This window comes from Puntigrus tetrazona, chromosome 8 (assembly GCF_018831695.1).
Source record: "Puntigrus tetrazona isolate hp1 chromosome 8, ASM1883169v1, whole genome shotgun sequence".
Lineage (NCBI taxonomy): Eukaryota > Metazoa > Chordata > Actinopteri > Cypriniformes > Cyprinidae > Puntigrus > Puntigrus tetrazona.
In genome coordinates, this window is record NC_056706.1 from 17,522,213 (window position 1) to 17,541,710 (window position 19,498).

The window sequence follows — 19,498 nt, forward strand, 5'->3', positions numbered from 1 at the left end:
CTGCTCTCTTGTGGACGTCCTCTACTCTAGAATGCTGAAAATACTATATTTAATCATGAACCGATGCTTGTTTTAAAGGTTAGAACACTGGTGAATATAATTCCCCTTTGGATTAGCACTGAGCATTGATTTGATGTTGCTGTGACCTCTCAAAATAATTTGTACAACTGCCTTAAATTAGCTGAAATTGTATTTAAAGTGGGCAGAAGGAGAGATCTGACTATGAAGGACACGTCTGTTTTGTGTTTTCTGAAAACGCAGAGGCTTCACTCAAACAAATTGGTTTTGTTGTGGAATGTTCCTCTTGGTGGAGATCCAGTCTGCACTTGAAGGCTGTTATAATTTGACTAATCCAGGAGATTATATCTTGGCGAGAACCCCCTCATGTTCTCATGATCAGACACCAACCAAAACAAGATTTCTATTGTGTATAGTGAAAAAATAGCTAGCATTAACTTGGCATATTAAGTAGTTATGAACAGTTATGGCGTCCAGGAACTCAGCTTCTTTATATGCAGAGCTTCTAAAGACTACCAAGAACATGCTTAAAAAGTGTTTTTTTTTATGTGAAAGACCAATATTATATGAATGTAAGACATTTATTACATAAGCATTACAATGCTTCAGGTTTATTGACTGTAGTTACTGAATGTTATGGAAACACAATGATAATGAGCTATATATATATATATATATATATATATATATATATATATATATATATATATATATATATATAATGCATTTTCAGAAATTGACTAGTGATATGTTTATGATAAAGGCTTAATCATAACTAATGTTCTGAAATATTTATGACAGGCATTATTAGGTATCAGAGGACTTTTGTCAACTGTGTCAAATGTCAACTGACTTTTTTTTGGAACATTAGATATAAAATATCATAAATATATATATAAAAAAATTTGGTAAATACCTTTGTCCAGATATTGCAAGATTGTTAAATCATAACACAAATAACTAGACTACTACTACCACTACTACTACTGCTACTACTAGTCTTTGTGTTTTTCTTTTTGAATATTTGATCTGCTCAGTAGGCCCACCTAAAAGTGTTGCCTGCAAACTGAAATGAGGAGAATTTGGATTTTTAATCACTCATTTTCTAATAACAGAAATAATATAGATAACAATATACATTTCTCAAACCACATGTTCATGTGTGATACAGTCGATATATTGAGGACTATACTGACTTATATTTTCATATTCACACATAACGACATCTTGCAGACCTGTAAACCAAGCGCACGCTAAGCGTCATCGTGTTTCTATAGCGACGACGCTTTGCGTCAAATAGCCTACATTTCGGTTGACACAGTTAACGCGCCATCGACTTATATCGCCATATATCACTACATCTAACAGACGGAAAACTCGGGATTAACACTAAAAGCAAAACAGAGCGTCTCTTGTACGTGCGTTTCACCTGCGCCAGAGGCCCTCAGAAGTGCGCTCGCGCGTGTTTTCCTCACTATCCCGGCATGCACCGCTTTATTTAGTGTTGTATCTCCGGGAGATGTCAGACACAGCCCTCTCTCTCTCTCTCTCTCTCTCTCTCTCTCTCGGCTCCGGCGAGGAGACAAAAACCCAGCAAATCTCTCCTCTCAACAGCCCACAAACAGCAGAAGCGAGCCCATCTCTGCCATCAGACGCACAGTAATCTCAGCCCGTCTACCCGGTAGGTGTCGGCCGCTTCTTCGCTTCTTCTTCGCTCCCGGTGTAAAGCGCGCTCGGGGGCAGGTCGCGTCTCAGCTGCACCTGCTCCTGCCCGAGCCGCCGACCGAAACAAACAAGCGATGTTTTCAAAGAAAGCCCACTTCCCTGTGCGCTTTTGTAAGCAATACCGCCTCGTGTATTTTAACTACGCGGTTTAGCGCTTGATGTAGGTTATTGTTTACCCCTTGTTGCGTATTTTCGGACGGATGAGATCATTAGCCGGTGGCTGATTATTATGACAGTAACCGGAGTCGGTTGTGAAGATGGGCGCTGTAAAGTGCCGTGTAGATGCAATTGAAAACATTTTTGACATTGACACGTTCTGCCTGGTTGTTTTAATTATAGCACGAGGGTTACGATTTAGATCATTTCTGTTTATTTATTGTGCTTATTAAATATTTAGAAAGTCAAACGCTTTTAAGTCATTATCGGTTATTTCTGGTATGTATTTGCCTCACATCAGTTATTTGAAGATCTATTAATTTCATCTGTCGGATGAATATGTAATATTGTTTTGAGCACGTGCTGTCGTTTCTGAGTTGTTCACGCGTTCTGAGTGAAAACGCAACGCATCCTTGTCTCTGACCTTGTAAACGTCTTCTGGTGTAATTATATTAATTTTTAGAATGGTGGTTTGTTGATTGTTGCGCTGTCCGCAATGCAGGTGCCGTTTATGATCCTGCTCGTCCCCAGCCATTCTCACGTGCATGTGTTGATGTGCACTGGCCAATCAGAGGCTGCCATGAAAGCCCCACATTATATTATCACCATATCATGTTTTTTTTGCATGGTCCTCATGTATTTAATGAGTGGTTATTTAATAGTAGAGCTGAAAAGCCCCTGCTTTTCTAATAATAACTGCTAAATCAGTTTCTATCAAGCTGCTGCTGTTTTGGTGCCCTGCACAGTATGTCATCATACTAGCTTACATCATGCAGGAGTATGTAGTGGGTGTGACTACATACTCAAGCACTAGATATCGGATGTTTAGACTATCAGAGCTGGGATATAACAGTGTTTAGAGTCTCCTCTAAGGCTGCAGCTCATTGATTATTAATGCAAGAGGAGAGAGAATTTGGAGGGCAAGAAAGAGAGCTGTTGAGGGAGAGAGGGAGAGATAGTACGGGGGGAAGAACAACAGAGTTGAGTACTAATGTCAGGGGGATTCTTTTGTCTCGTGTGGAGCGGGCCGGGGGAGGCCTCACCCTCTGACTGTAGGGACCAGCATCAGTCAGATCAGAGCAAATGTCAGCATCAGCACTCTAAAATGTCTACCAGACCATAAATGGCTCCTAAAGGAGGGGTAAGGGAGTGAGTCTTTACATATGCCAGGGAATATCAATTCTGAAGGATGGTCAATGCTCCCAGCGCCTGTGATTTAACGGTTAATTTACGGTAAGCAGATGGATGCGGGATACAGATGGTTATGGGGTGCACCTTGTTTCTGGTGCTCACTTGATGTCTCATCGGCCTGTCAATAAGTGTGTTGTGATTTGGTTATTAACAGATTTAGGGTTCATTTTTGAAGTGTTTTGTGAATTCCTAGACTAGGTAGTGTCTTAAACGCCAATTTTAATGACCGTGTGCTAAGATACTTAGCTATATGTAAATGCAGATATTTATTTCCGTTTTTACATTTCTCACAAATGATGAGTATAGAGGCAGGGCATTTTTATTACTTAAAATAAAAAATACATAACACTTTTTCCATAGTGTATGCTTTGTAGACTAATTCATTGTCATGTTTACATTACGCATAACCAGCTTCATATGTATGACTTTTCTGACATAGTAAACTTGCTAGGTAGCACACCTGGTATTATACTGCACTTGCAGAGTGCTTGATTCATGTTTGTTACTTATAAATTTGACAACACTATTTAGGGTAGGGGTTGGCGTATTTGGTACTGAACAATATTTTTAATTGTCATAGACCTTTATCTTATCATTACATTTCAGAGATGGTACAAAACACTTAAAGGGATAGTTCACCCAAAAATCTCCCTCCCTCTCAAGACCTTTGTTGAATGTAATCTTAGAGCTTTCTGGTCCTCCTATAGATATCAAGTGTCCTTACACGTTCAAGGCACAGAAGGGTACCAAAAGCATTGTCAAAGTAGTGCAGTTCAGTTGGAATATAGCAAAGAGAATACTTTTTGGAGGAAACCCCCCACAAAATAACAACATTATACAACTATTTCATATCTACTGCATCTGTTTTAGAGTGCCATGATGCATATGTTGAGGTTTTTTTTTTCCTCTCGTTGCTTCATAACAGTTTGATTAAACCACTGATGCCACATGGACTACTTTTATAATGTTTTTTGGTACCTTTCTGAGCCTTGAACGTGTAATGACTCTTGCTGCCTATGGAAGAATCAGAAAACTCTCGGATTAAATCCAAAACATTTTAATTTGTGTTTCAAAGATGAACGAATGTCTTCACGGGTTTGAAGTGACATGAGGATAAGTAATTAATGATAGAATTTAGACTTTTGGTTAAACTCTCCCTATAACAATGTAATAAAAAAAAGAGTAAAGATATACATTGACATTTTGGTGGCATTCAGTTGATATTTCAACTTTGAAAAGTTTTGCAAAGCATGCCAGAAGCAACGTAATATCATTTTGCAGAAATGTCGGCTTTGGGTTTGGAATGACATGGGGGTAAGTGTTTAATGACAAAGTAAAAAGTTTGGGGTGGAGTAACCCTTTAATATCTTGTTATACAGTATGATGTTGTTATGATGTCACGGTGGCTGATGGGAAGCTCTCTTGTTTCAGGAAGCGCATTTACTACAGATGACATCATCACTCACAATATTGGTATTGCTCATCATATGCCTCACTTTTCATTATTCATAAATTATTCATAGTTTTTGCCTGCTCTACAGAGCCTCGTAGTCTCTCTTTTTCTGTCTTTAAGTAATGGAGGTCATCTGTCAGTGTCCTTTGTTACGTAGCTGCCATCTTGAGCATAACACTTTAAAATTATAATTTTTTTTAAGCACAGCGGGTTTGACCGTGGCAAAGTCATTCTCACTGTGTGAAAAGACTGTGCATTGTGAGAGAGATCAGATTCTATATTAATGACACTCACTTATAACATGGTAAAAAAAATGATTCAGGATGTGCGTGTATATAAGCCATATGGGGTTTTATTTGGTGTTTGTGTCAGGACTGTACAATGTGCATTGAGGTAGCAAATGGGAATGATAATTTTCACTTAAAGAAGTATTTATAAAGAATTAGTTGTCAGAGTAAGCTTAAAGAAATATATCCTTTGTAGGTGTAGGTTGTAGGTTTTTTTTTTTTTTTTTTTTTTTTTTATATCTATGAATTTCCCATAAATTAGCTATGATTATGTGCAATGTAAAACCTCATCTTCAGTGTGTTCTGGTTCAAATAGATTCAGGATCTGCACCAAAGAGTCTTTCACAAATGTCTGCATGGTTGCAGGGAACGCTCCTTGTGCATGCAGTTGGTCACGTTGGCGGAACTTAGCCTTTTTTCAGGTGCTGCATGATATCATTGTGCCTGCTGCACTCGCGTTACGCCAGCAAAGATCCTTGGTTATTATGCTGAAATGAGAGTATAGTTTCTAAGCTATGCTAAAAGTGCTCTCGCCAGACCTGGAGAATGGCTGAATAGATTCCACATTGCTAAAACTTAACTTATTAACCCTGGGGGGAATTGGAGAATGAGCCTATTTCCAAAAAAAGTGGAATGTTGCTTTATACTACCTGGTGTAATGGCGACCCTAAATGCGTACCAACAAGTACATATCACTGCAAAAGAAATGAACACTAGAGGAAGTAAAATGGGTTTCGGCAACAAATGCATTTTTATATCAGTTTTGCATTTGTTAACTATCGGGTAGGATAGGTTTAGGGTTGGATTTGATGTAGGCCATATTTCCAACATGAGCATTAATTTTTAGTGACAGTTCATAAATATTTCAATTCTGTGCCCGTGTTCACTTAATAAACTTGTGTTTTAGAGCCACTCAGTGGACATTTCTCTTTGAAACTGCGGTGAAACGTGCAGTAAGGTATGTAACAACTGAGTTGCACAAAGAGGCAGTTTTTTAGATGATTTTAAAATGTGTAAAAATATAAACCGCTTAAATTGTAATGTTTCACAGTGATACTGTTTGTACTGTATTTGTGACCAAATAAATGCTGATTTGCATAAGCATAAGAGCATAAGTGGAAAATTAGCTCTGAAAAGGCATGGACAACTCATATTGCAACTCATATCGAATTTGCATTTGTAGGAGCATCCCTTTCTATCTGTGAAGCTATGGATTATCTTTGTGTTTGAAATGTGCTATATAAATAACCTTGCCTTGCCTATGAGAGGAGATTATTTAAATAAATCATGCAACACAATTTATTGAGATTGAGATCATAAATTCACATGTATTTGACTTGTAGTATTTAACGCCCCAACAATCCTGTCTTAAAGCAGGCGATAATTTACTCTGCTCTTTGTAGATTGCGCTGATCTTTATGGAAATGAAATGTTGCTTCTGTGTTCTTTAATGTCAGTAAATCACCCGCAGAATTTCCTATCCCATCTTTCCTATCCCATCAATTCTGACGCTAATCTGTCCTGTTTAGTAAATCTGGCCCAAAATAGTTATAGTAATAAATAACATAATAGATAATAAAACAATTACATATATTTTTCTGGTGTCTGTTGGTTGTGGTTCACACTTATTAAATTCTCACTCTAAATTGAAAGCGACTCTTTTCTAAATTCTGGATTTTGCCCAACACTTTGCGTTTCTTTGTTGCTGTAAATCTTAACATTTGCTTCTTTATTGTGGGATATACTGTATGAATGAAGGGAAATGGAGATGGCAAGAAAAAGAGAGAGGACACATGAGGAGGGACGACAGCAAGTGAATTAATAAAAGAGCGGGGCAGAGTCTACTGACTGTCTTCTGTGTGCCGCACCCAATGTGAGCATAGCCTGGCATTACTCATTCATGCTCATAGGCTTTTCATGAGTTCCCCTGACTCGTAGTGTACCTCGAACATCTCTTACACTCTCTTTAGCCACACTGTTCACTATGTTCAAATATATATATATATATATGTTTTGTTTTCAGAAACCCACTGTGTTTTTGTTTTTCCTTTCAGACTTTAGAGGGAATCCAGCCTGCTGTTGTTGTGTCTGTCTTGTGGAGGGCTGTGGTTAGTCTGTCAGAGTGAGAGTGTGTTTAAGGCATCTGCTCCTGTCTTCTGATCAACCACACTACCATTTTTGGCTGCTTCTTTTACTCGTTGATCTTTCGAGACTCGATCTTATGAGAAAAACGTGACCATGCATGTTTTTACAGGCCTGAAGTAAGTTGCCGTATAAATCACTGCAGTGTCCAGATGAAACGTCCACCAAGTTGCACTAAAAGTGATTGATTTTCTCCTATAAAGTAAAAATCTAAATACTTTTTTAGCGAACACAACCAACAGGAATGCGTTTTGTCCTAATGCTAACCCTGACCATACCTAGATTTTTAATGCCATTTTGTCTTTTATTCTATTCTAAATTCCCACTTTTACAATTCAAGACATTATTAATTGAAAAGTTGCAAGACTTCTACATCACTACTGATTGTTTCAATTGAAAACAGCTGCAGCTTGCTCATGCACTAACATTTTTCACATTTTGTAGCATCACGTTTTTCTGCATGAGAGCAAGTAGCTGATTTTTTTCGTCATATAGCAGAATGAATGTGAAGTATGATTAGCGGACCCTCAACACACCCTTGAGGCGTTCTCTTATCTCTTGTGTTTCGCCTTTTTCCTCTGTCTTTCTGACTGGCTGAATATGCCAGTTTTACTGTGTTGTATTATCATGATAGAAGGAAGTGCACCCAGAGGAGAGTCTGCCTAAGTTCTATGTTAATTATTTAAGCTACACAGGGTTTTATGAGGAAGCTTTTATTAAATCAAAGCCTTTCTAACAAAGTCATGATGGGGACACTTTCTTTTATCTTCTGGTCGAAGCAGAAAAGAATTAAACATAATGTTAGATTAACACATTAGCCCACAAGTATTTTTGAAGCTGAAATATGATATATTAGGTTGGGCCAAAAAGATTTTTTAAAAAGGACCTATCATGAGAAATTGAATTTCGCTTGATTTTTGAAATAGGAGACAAGAGTTAGATGTACTTGATCAACTTTCAGAAAACAGAATTTGAAACTTTGAAAATGTCTTTTACATGCGTGTTTAGTAATACTATAAAAGTCTATGTCACCGTTGAATAAAAGTATTCCTTTACAAATCTAACTGACCCGAAAACATTTGAACAGTAGTGTGCGTATTGTATATTTTATATTGTTGATTATACATTTTAATATATGAAAAGTGTAATACAGAGACATGGACTCGAACTTCAAATCAAATACTGTGAAATTATGCTATTACAACATATTTCAATACTTCCGTACTTATGAGACAAAACAGGATCTAAGACTAATCACAAATAAGAAAATTGATGGCTAGATAAAAAGCTAATTATCATAGCTTGTAATTGAAATATTGCTCAATTTCATTCACCATCACCATCATTGCGATATACCATGAATATTCAATATTTCACCCAGCCCTACTGAAATTTTAAGTGGATCAGAAAACATCAAGGGAAAAAAATAAAATGATGAAATATGTATGATATGACCTCTTTAAGAGCGATTGGGATGGGGGATGATCCCTGAGCAGTGCAGGGTCTTTGGAAACCAGCCCAGTGTTCACCCCCTTAAATCAATACTACCACATACAGTATCTACAGACTCTGCCTCGCTTCTCTGCCTCATCTGAATGGCATTACGTAATGTCCAACCATTATGCTGTCATTAGATAAATATAGCTCTTTGTCCTCTCAGACAGAGGAAGGGATAGTGATATCCGGAGTAAACAATTTGATTGCAGTAATGTGTTTGTGTTTGTAAGCCCCGTATGACAGTCTCCTGACCTCACTATGTGGCTGTGACTCCGCTGTAAACATCTCGTTTGAGTGTATTTTGATCCAGACGTGCAGTTTTATAGAAGCTTGTCCTGATTACACCAAACAGTCACATCTATATTTCATTGGCGAGTTGTCACGTGCCTGTAGGAAGAGTGATTTTGGTGCTTCTTTGAATTAGATTAAAGATGTATTGCGTCATGTATTCTGGGACTTGCAGAGTAGCAGATATCCTGATGTTGATGTCTCAGAAGAGGCTTAATTAAAGATGCTGTTGGCGATATTTTTTAATGGAATGACACTCAGAAAATCTCCCTATTACAGTAGCTGTCAGATCTGTATTAGATGTCCTAAAATATCTTAAAATAATACACTTTTGTCAGCTCCGACTCTATAAACTGTAAAAAAAAAGTGACTACAGATCACTGTGAAATTCTTTCTTAGATTAAAAGAAACTTGAGATGCACGTTTTCATATTATTGCAGTGTTTCTTTCATGCACGAATCATATTTTACTTCCGTTGTGCCTGATAATGAAGGAATTATAGACCATATTAGTATGTGATTATTAGATCTATTTTGTTCTTATGTTATATATAAAACATTGTTTTTACAGAATTGCATCTTTTTGCACACTCTTTCAGAGATTTCTTTCCATCTTTACTTCAGAGACACTCCATTTTATAGATGATCATGTTAGAGACCTGACGTCAATTAACTCAATTAGCTGCTAGATGTTTTCCCAGCTGAATCATTTAAAAATTTCTTGCTTTTTCAGCCCTTTGTTGTTTGAAAACTTAAGTTTATTTAGTGGATTAAAGTGTAAAATTTTTGTCAGTTTACACATTTTTTATGCTCTCTATGTTCGACTGTGAATAAATTGCCTCATGATTTCAAAGTGTTTTAGTTCCAGTTTTATTAAAATGTCCCAACATTTCAGGAAACTCAGATTGTAATTATTTTATTATTTTATTTATTCATTTTTATTTAAAAAAAAAAAAAAAAAAAATAGTGTATCATTTTATAATAAGCCAGCTACAGTACAACATATTTTCATTCAGAATTTGCTGTAAAATTTCACACATAATTACAAAGAAACAGCAAGTAACACGTTTTGAAATTCGAAATTGAAATTTTATAGTAGAAAGGCTAAAACTGTAATTTCTTGTAAAACGTTCTCCAGTAACCTTTGTTTTATTTACAGCTTTGAAATATGATTTTTACAGAGATAAATAATAAATGACAAAACATGATAAAAGATTAATGACAAAAAATAAATAATGGTCAGCTTAGCAGTATTGTTCATGTTAACATATTTGTAATGTTGTAGTTGTAGCATGCCTTTGAAATAAAGGTGCTAGGTGTGTAATTGATTAATATATCTTTTAGTTATAATGAGTGAAAACTTTTAGAAGACTAAATATGTATATTATTTTCTTGTGTTTACAGGCCTCCTGGGCTAGTGTGCGTGCAGGTGTGAGAGAGTGAGTTTATTTCTACATGTGAGTGTGACCACGTACCATCGTCAACATGGCCTCGGTGAGTGTGACCTTGGAGAATCAACTGCACAGCGCACAGAAAAACCTGCTGTTCCTGCAACAAGACCATGCCAACACATTGAAAGGCCTACATGCTGAGATCCGTCGTCTACAACAGCACTGCACAGGTACACACACACACACACACACACACACAAACAAACACATACACACACACACACACTGAGCATCATGTAATGGTTGCAAGTGCAGCGAAATTACAGCAAATATGCACGAAGCAAGCATGCATTATTGATTTGTAAAATGCCTACAGTGAATGAAACATTCTAATCATGATAAATACAGTGTCTCATTTATTTAATGGCTCAAATGGAAATGAGAGGACGGATAGGGGAGAATGGGATTGAGATGTGACTCGGGAAGGATTTGAGCTCACCCACACAAAAGGAAAATGCGAATCCTGCGGCGTGACAACTATCGGTTCAATGATGTTGGCGTCTTGAGGTCATTTGTGCGTCTTATTAAGCGTCTAGATGGGAAATGAACACAAACCTGCGGCACTTTGTCAGAGACGCATACTGCACATAGAGCTTATGCATTCCTGTCACCAGGTCATTTTTCTATGCTAATAGAATAAAACAGTGCCAGAGAAGTATTGTTTAGGATTGTGAGAATAAATTTAATCTCGTTAGATGACTCAGTCTTCATCTAAAGGCCATTTCAAACTGAGCGCAATGCAAAAAAAGCGAATTGAGTCTCCACTGATTGGGAAACAGTTGATTTCCTTCCACTAATTCACGCCTGCACGATAAGTAGCGCCAACCAACAATGCAGTATATGGATTTAACATCATCTGCTGCTATTACATTTACAATTGATTAAAATTTAATAGATGAATAAAGTTTGGTTCTACACCAGAAGTAGAAGTGCAATTAGCATCAGGCAAAAAAACGTATGTAATATTATTAACTAACGCTCCATGAAGAAACGTGCCATCCAATTAGATTTGAGCTAAGATCACGCGCCAGGAGAGCAGCCTCCGAACATGATTTATTGCTCAAATCAAAGCACACAACAAAACATCACAGCCAAAAAGCAACACATAACAAATCACCAAAAAAAAAATCATGACAGCGATCTAAAAAATTAAAACCACAAAACAAAACAGCCAAGCAAAAATGTAAACAAACAAAACAACATGTAATGCTGGTCTTATTGTTTGCAGTTCACCGAAGCAAAAAACTACAAAACTCGACATTTCATGTTGTTTGTATTGTCCCACTGACTCCCACATGCTCTTTTATCCTTGGTTGACTCTCTCTTGTGTTACTGTTTCTCTGTTTTTGCTCTCACTCTCTTGATCTCCTCCTGTTTCAGGTGATGTCTTGTGTCATGTGATCTTCAACTGTTGTCATTTAAGGTAGCGTGATGCTCCGTGCTGCAAGCCTAACATTTGATCTCTCTCTCTCTCTCTCTCTCTCACACTCCTCCCTTTGTCATCCTGTCCACTCCTTCTGTCCTCTCTTTTGTTTCACAGACCTGACATATGAGCTGACAATGCGGAGTTCTGATCCAGGCGGTAAGCTTTCTCACGCACACTTTATATGTGGCTGCATTCACACTATGAAAAAAAATAATTATGCATGTGTGCGTGTCAGGTGTTGCCTTGAATGCTGTCAAAGTGATTGTCATCCACACGTTACGAAATCTCTTAACAGCCTGGTAGACGCACAGACAGATGGACATACAAACAGCAGGAGGAAGGCCAAATGGAAACATCCAGAAATGCCGTTCAATGTTATTTTAGTTGCTTGTTTTGTCTGGCAGTCTCTTTATTTATCTGCCGCTGTATTGCTCCCTCTTTGCAGCAGGTTGTAAATAAGACTTTTTTGTTTCCTGCAAAGAATGAGAACTGTGTTCCTCTTTGCACATATACCACCATGGTCCAGCCTTGTAACCTGGCAACCAGTGACCCACCCAGCAAGCACACACACACACACACACACACACACACACACACACATGCACGCATGCACACACAGACCCCCGCTGCCCACAGCGACTGCCATTTCTCTCTCTCTCTCTCCCTTTCAATTTCACTTTGTTTAATATATGTTGGCCTTTCAGTCTCTGCACAAACACACAATGCGCTGATAAAACATTTAGGCGTCTGAATGCTCAGTGCGGTTCCCACAGACATGCAGTTTCCAGGCAAAACACTGAAGGCGTTGAGACACTGAGAGTATTTTTTACACGATAAAGATACATTATCCTCTTTATTACATGAATAAGTAAAAGTAAAACAAAATAAATGCATGAAATATTGATTTTGGACTTTAATTATTATTAAATATTATTATCTTACAAAAATAGCGAACAAAAAAAAGGATTAAATTAAATCATAACAATATCACAATTTTAAATTACCATACAATCTGCAGATTTTATTTCTGGTCAGAATCAAGTATTCCAGAGAGCTGTGTATAATGAATTAGTTTCACATTTGTTTAGTGTCTGTATGGTCAGACAGGCTGTTGTTTGTGTTTGCGCATGTGGCTGATGTGAGCCAGATTCGAGTCTAGCACAGGAAATGAGATTATGAATGACTACACTAATACAGCACTAATGCAAAAGGCTAATGCATCATCTGCAACCTGCTGACTACATCCCCACGCTCATATTCCTAACAATAGCTATGATACTTCAGAGCAGCTCCACTGCCATACATCAAAACGCTTTGGTTTTATGTGGAATGACGTCCACAAATGACATGAGAGATTTTGCAAATGACAATCACACGTTTTTCTCGTTTCAAAGATCAAGCATCATTCTTAATGCAGCCGTCACGTAATAATAGGGATTATTTCTGTTCCAGTTTAAAACAGCACTTTCTGTCGACTGGAGTCATAGCAGATGGTTCACTCTCATTAGACTGCATGTCCGTAACAGATAACTACACCACCGAACGCTGACTAGAGCAGCATCTGTCGTCTCTCTACTGTGACACATGTAATATTAGCATTGTGAAGAATAAGGTATACTTATCACAGATTCACATGTAAGCACTCTCATACTGAAGCTGTCGCTTTGACCTCAGCTGACTGTGCTGAACCGTGTTTCGTGGATTTATTATGGCTGTTCATCCGGGATGGTGTGTGAATTTGATGGTGACCTCATTATCTGGTGTGGCCATTGCTAAGTGGTAATGAAGCGGTCAGGGAAAGTGAGAGAGAGGGTGAATGGGTCTCCAGCATGAGCTCATTCTGCATGTCTATTTTAATTTATTAGAGAGATCACGCAGAACTGAGACCCTCATTATCTCAGATGAAGTATACCGGATAACTTCTATATGTGATTTTAACATTAAAGGACATTTAATCATATATTTATTTTAATAAAAACATTTCTGCATGTCTATTTTAATTTATTAGAGAGATCATGTAGAACTGAGACCCTCATTATCTCAGATGAAGTATACCGGATAACTTCTATGTATCTATAAAGGACATTTAATCATTTATTTATTTTAATAAAAAAATGTATAATTTTTTTTTTGTTTCGTTAAAGCCATATTGTCTATTAATTCCTTCTGATTAATTGGAAAAAATGTTCAGATTTTTTTTTTTTTTTTGTCTGTGTACTACTATACTGTTCTTTCTTTTCTTTTTTTTATTTATTTATTTGGCAGTTACAAATCTTGTCTTTTGCCATGCCAGTGAAACACAATAAATTTAAAAATAGAGAAAGTAGACAGAGAGAGAGAGAGAGAGAGAGAGAGAGAGAGAGAGAGAGAGAAATCTTTCTTTGCATGCCATTGTTTAGGCTGTTTCAAAGCTGAAGGTCAGTAAAGAGGGACATTGCTATTTCCCCAACCTTCATATCCATTAGCAGTGTAACAGGAGATAGGATCTCTGTCTCTGTGTGTCTGCCCTTCACTCCCTCTCCTTATGAGTGTGTGGAGTCTCTCTCTGAGGTGCCCATCTCAACCCCACCCTATTTGTCAGCTAATTGCATGTCTTTAATAATTTTAGACATTTATAAGGCCAGCGTAACCCATGTGCAGTTTTTCAATAATGGGGTGATTTTCAGCAAGATGGTTCAGAAGTATCCATGCCATTACAATGTGTTTATCCAGCTAAATTTATGTAGAAATCGATAAAATCTATGCTGAGCTAAGCTAAGCGAGCTCTTCCCATAATACAACAAATGCTGTTTGTCAAAAGCTTAAGGGAGGAGTGGTGTGTTCCTGTATAGGGAAGGGTTTGATGTTTCATAGCCATTAGTTCTGCAGGGGTAATTGGTTTATTGATGTGTGATTCACAGTTCACTGCTGCCCTCTGCAGGTTTTTGTTTTAGTCATACGAAAACATATTATTTCAGGTGTTGTATTTATCAATAGCTTTATTCCAAATGCTAGTGAACTGCTATTCTTTTTAAATTGGCAGCTCCTTGTGCCTTATAAGGAAACATATAATCACTCAAGTGATTATCAATTAACTCATGTGGCACACAGATAACACTGGAGATTAGAGGAGAAATAGTGAAAGGTCCTAGAGGGCCAGTGTCCTGCAAACATTAGTACAATCCCGATTTATTGCACCCATGCGTAACGGTCAAATAATTCTGAAAACCTCTGAACACAGCTCTTCTGGATGTTTTAGAGCTAAGCATAGTCTTAGACTCAGATGTCATGTCCAAGGACCACTGGCTGAATGTTTGATACATATGGCGCACAAAATTGGAAACACTTCAGGAGTTTAAAAGTTTTTATCTGATTGGTGGTTTTGGTAGACGTGTGTGTCGTGTTCCTTAACATTCCTCCTTGAAACAAAGATATCCTGTCACAAAACCTCATGGAGCTGTCATGTTGACTTAGAACTGTGACACAAGGTTTCCATTACAGATTTGTGCAACACTTTTTTTTTTTTAAATGTTCATAAAATCTATTGTGATATGACAGCTATTTCCATGAATCAATGTCATTTAACTATTTTATGTAAGAGTATGTGAGAGTGCTTGATGTGTTTCCATTAGGTGCATTTTTCAAAAATTTCAGTTTGCGCTATTTATTAATTGAAATGCAGCTTATGAGTGCTTATCAGGATTGACAAAATACTGTATTTTCAATATGTCATTGTCCAGCTCAGTTCAGTTTAAATAGTATCTGTACAAATAAAACCGACCACAATAATAACATTCTGTTATTGTGGCATCACTTCCACGCCTCTAAACATGACACGGCCCAAAACAAAATGTGGATTGGTTGCTTTACCTGTCAGTCATATGTCCTTATGGGCGGTCTTCAGCCATTAAAAGCAGCCAAGGTCTTCTGCTGTCAATCTGAAGGTCTAGCTACTCGTGAATAAACATCCACGACTGGAGTTGAAGAGACCTGGAATAAAATGTATATTTGTGTATAGCATCCTTTTAAATGTTTGTACTTAACGTCTCGCTCTCTCTCAGATGATGGTGAGGCTCGTTGCAGAGAGCTGCACCAGCGCTGTGAGGAGCTGGAGGCTCAGCTGAAGGCTAAAGAGCAGGAGAACACAGAGCTCTTGCGAGATCTGGAGCAGAAAAACGCCATGATCTCGGTGTTGGAGAACACCATCCGCGAGCGAGAGAAGAAGTACCTGGATGAGCTGAAATTGAAGAGCCATAAGTTGGCTGTGCTGTCTGGAGAGCTGGAGCAGAGAGCCAGCACCATTGCCTACCTCACCTCCCAGCTCCACGCTACCAAAAAGCGCCTTCTCGCCGGAGGAGCAGCAGGTATAAGCCCCTCCGTCAGCCCCGTCAGCTCTTTCAAACCCACTCCTCCTCCCGCTCCAGCAGCTCCAGGAAATGACAAAGAAGTCCGGCAACCCGAAACCCCTCGCAGACGCATGCGCAAAAGTCTTTCGCAGCCGCTGCACTCTGAATACACCGAGCTGTACCGGTTGGGCGCCGCAGACGGCCGAAGGGTGGTACTGAGGGATTCGGTAGATGCCATGCCAGATCCAACTCCGTTCCTGCAAGCCAGAGAGCCTGCGGCCCCCGTAGAGTCTCAGCCGGTGGTGCGGGAACGCCCCTCTGTAATCCCGCCCATCGCTTCTTCGGTCACACCTCCTGCACCATCAAGCCCTGCCCACATCCCGGTGCCCCCAAGTCCCAGGAATAGCCCAGCACGGGAGGGACCCCATCCACGTGCTAACCCGCATATAGGAGTGGCGCATCGGATCCACCGCTCGCCTTCAGCAGGTGGAGGTACAGCTCGGCAACAGGCGGAAGTGGAGACCCTCGCCGTGGACCAGGTCAATGGGGAGCAGGTGGTTCGCAAACGCTCAGGTGCGGACAGGACTGTTTAAGACTGACAAATGCACACATTTACACCATCCTAAAACAGATAGTATATTAACATAGACGTATTAAGACCAATGCAGTATATGCGGAAATCTTTATGACTGTGAAAACACACACAAACATGGATACAGACGCTCAAACCATCGACATATCACCAACAACCTAGTCAATAAACGTGTAGAACACAAACACAATACAGATTTAAACAACTAACAAACACAATAGCACAGCACAACCCTGGGAAATGCTGAACAACATACTGGCGAGAAAACAAGATTTAGGCAAAGACTGTTTATGCGAGGAAATATGAATGTGTTTTAAAGGGAAAGACGGAGAGACTACGGATGGCAGCAAGAGCTTATGTATGTCCTGCTGCTTTTTATGCAACACTGTATAAATGGAAAAAAAAAAAGATGTAAAAGACTTCGTTCATGGTCATTTGAATAACTTCTTTGTCTCACGTCGGTTGGGAAGGAGATCTGTGAGCATGCCAAATGTTTGTTTTTCTTTCCCATTTAACTTTCAGCATCTTCTTCGCGCTTTCCGTTCTTCTCCTTATCGTTGTCCCGCTCTGTTTGACTCGAGGTGCGAACACACACTCATATATTGCCAAATCTCGTCATTGCCTGCTGATTTAATGTTCTAATGCATATTCATATCTACTCATATTTATTCATGAGCACTGCAGTAGTACTGGAATCTCCACTCTCCTTCAACTCTCCTTCCCCTTTCATTCACATATCTACAGGCTAATGTGAACAATTCTGCTGCTCCTTATTAAACACCTACAGAAATCAAAGGTCTCAAAGACGTCACTTCAGTTTATGATCTTGTTTCACTCGCTGCTATTCATACCATTCTACATATAAAAAATACAAGTTAAAGGGATAGTTCAACCAAAAGTGAAGAGTCTGTCATTAATTATCCTCATGTTGTTCCGAGACTTTCGGTTATTTTCTGAAAAAAGATTTTTGTTGGTAAAATCTAAGAACTTTCTGGCACTTTTTTGGAAAGTCGGGGGGTCAGAATATGCTGGGATTTCATTTAAGCAAAAAAAAATCATAATTTGTCTTCCAAAGATGAACGAAGGTCTTGCGGGTTATCCCTTCAAAGATGTGCTATTCATTATTTAACATGACCGATGGAGCTACATTAGCGTATTAGGGAAGAAAATCATATAAACAAAAAATTCTGTGAGTAGTGCTCTTTGTTAGGGTTATTTTGCGTGTGATTATCATGTCCACATCTGAAAATGCAGTCTGCGAAATAACAGTCATCACAATTTCTCCCATTCCAGACTAAATCAATCCACATTCACCTGTATTATCACTCACACGGAAAGAAAAATGACAAAACATCGAGTATTTTATGAAGTGTATTTATTTTATATCAGCAGTACAAAAATAAACATAGACACTGATAAACAAATCTAGGAACGTGTACAAGTGAAAGCATGGAGTCTTATTGGTTTAAGACAATCAGCTGCTTGTTAAAGAGCTCGGGGAAGTGAGGTAGAAAGCACCCGAGCCCTTTAACAAGATTTGCTCTCGACTCGACACACTTCGTCAAGCTTATTATAGTTTAATGTGATTTTACCATAAGCCTTGTTTTATTTTGAATGTTCGCTGACGTAAATGGCAGGAACAAACAGATTAAATCATTGAGAAGGTTGAAACGGCTCAGTAGAGAACAATCAATGCACGTTTGCATAAGTATGAAGGAAAATATATATTTATATACACGATGCTCTGTAAATCTCTTTAGATAATAAACTACCTGTTATTCATTACGTATTTTAAATAATAGAAAATCCATTATTCAGATCAACTAAATCATGAAAAAACTACATTTATAAAAATCATCAGTCTGGAAAAAAAACGACAGGCTTCTGCTCATCACAACTCTCTCTTCAGAGACAAAAAACGTTGGAAACAGTCGCCAGTCAAGCAAATGCAACCTTGTTTTTCTGCTGTTCATTTAACATAAGACTTGGGCAGGGAGTGCTTTTTAATTGCATTTAGTTTGTGTTCCATTTTTTTATTTTTTTTTGTTAGAATATTTTTGTATTGAAAGAAGCAACAGAAAGTGCCCAAGATTGACTCATACCAAGTGGCCTATAAGTGGCCCTTATGACAGAAAGTACCCGAGTGAGAATGACATCACGAGTCCAAAAACTGTCACGCAGCTATAAATGGGTCCAGAACAGGCAGCATCTGTATAATAATCCACATCTGTTTCATTGTGAACATGATCTCCTGTATGCTCACCACCATGTCCTTCGTGTCCATGGCCGTGTCCGTGTCCGTGACCGTGGCCGTACCCGTGGCCGTGCCCGTACCCCGCACCGTAGCCTCCGTATCCTCCATATCCTCCGTACCCGTGCCCGTACCCGTATCCGGGACGGGCCAAGGAGCTCAAGCCGTGTCCAACCAGCATTCCCCCTAGAGCTCCGGCGGCGGCCGCCCCTGCTACCTTCCCAGTGCTGTGTCCAGAGGAGCTTCCAGTGTGGGCTGGTGGGGCACGGTAATGTCCACCGCCTCCTCCCCAGCCCGCACGTCCGGAGCTGCTGCCGCCCCATCCTCCGCCCCGGCCTCCTCCGCGCCCGAAGCCCCCGCCACGACGAGACTGGACCGCTGGAAACATCACCGTCAGGAGTAACAGGCAGCTCATCAACGAGAAGACTTTATATTGGGAAAACATGCCGGAAGATGCTGCGAAAACACAAGGTCAGAGGTTGGCTGAATCCACGACTGGTAAGCGAACTCTGTGAAAGCAAAGAGCTAAACATAGTTCAAAAAACCAATCAGTCTTTGACCCGTCGCTCCCAATGAGATCTGTCTGATTAGTGGACACAGAGGGCACAAGCGTCAGGAGGAAGGATATAGAGAAAGCCAATAATGTCAAGAAAGAGAAATTAGAGAGGTTGCTTTCTTATTGTTTATAGGGTCTGAA

At 39.0% G+C, this 19,498-nt stretch overlaps 2 protein-coding genes across 3 annotated transcripts in view; one reads left to right on the top strand and one right to left on the bottom strand.

Moving 5' to 3' along the window:
- Window positions 1-1,344: 1,344 nt before the first annotated feature.
- Window positions 1,345-17,345, top strand: ccdc92 (coiled-coil domain containing 92). Of its 2 annotated transcripts, none has more exons than XM_043246040.1 (4): window positions 1,345-1,699; window positions 10,161-10,377; window positions 11,748-11,789; window positions 15,674-17,345. In XM_043246040.1, the coding sequence occupies exons 2-4, from the start codon at window positions 10,242-10,244 to the stop codon at window positions 16,549-16,551; spliced, it is 1,056 nt and encodes a 351-aa protein (XP_043101975.1). In that variant the 5' UTR covers window positions 1,345-1,699; window positions 10,161-10,241; the 3' UTR covers window positions 16,552-17,345. The 2 variants fall into 2 exon arrangements, with proteins under 2 accessions (XP_043101975.1, XP_043101976.1); XM_043246041.1 differs by lacking the exon at window positions 1,345-1,699 and adding an exon at window positions 1,753-1,854.
- A 1,268-nt stretch (window positions 17,346-18,613) lies between these two features.
- Window positions 18,614-19,498, bottom strand: part of prnpa (prion protein a) — a 2,253-nt gene continuing 1,368 nt past the window's right edge. Inside the window, exon 2 of the mRNA XM_043246070.1 lies at window positions 18,614-19,257. Coding sequence (XP_043102005.1) covers window positions 18,674-19,246 — 573 coding nt within the window. The 5' untranslated portion in view covers window positions 19,247-19,257 and the 3' untranslated portion in view covers window positions 18,614-18,673. The remainder of the gene's footprint in view (window positions 19,258-19,498) is intronic.

Coding starts and splice junctions, on each gene's coding strand:
- ccdc92 (XM_043246040.1), top strand. CDS start 10,242: ATGGCCTCGGTGAGTGTGACCTTGGAGAATCAACTGCACAGCGCACAG. Junction 10,378..11,747: donor TCTACAACAGCACTGCACAG/GTACACACACAC, acceptor TTTGTTTCACAG/ACCTGACATATGAGCTGACA. Junction 11,790..15,673: donor GCGGAGTTCTGATCCAGGCG/GTAAGCTTTCTC, acceptor GCTCTCTCTCAG/ATGATGGTGAGGCTCGTTGC.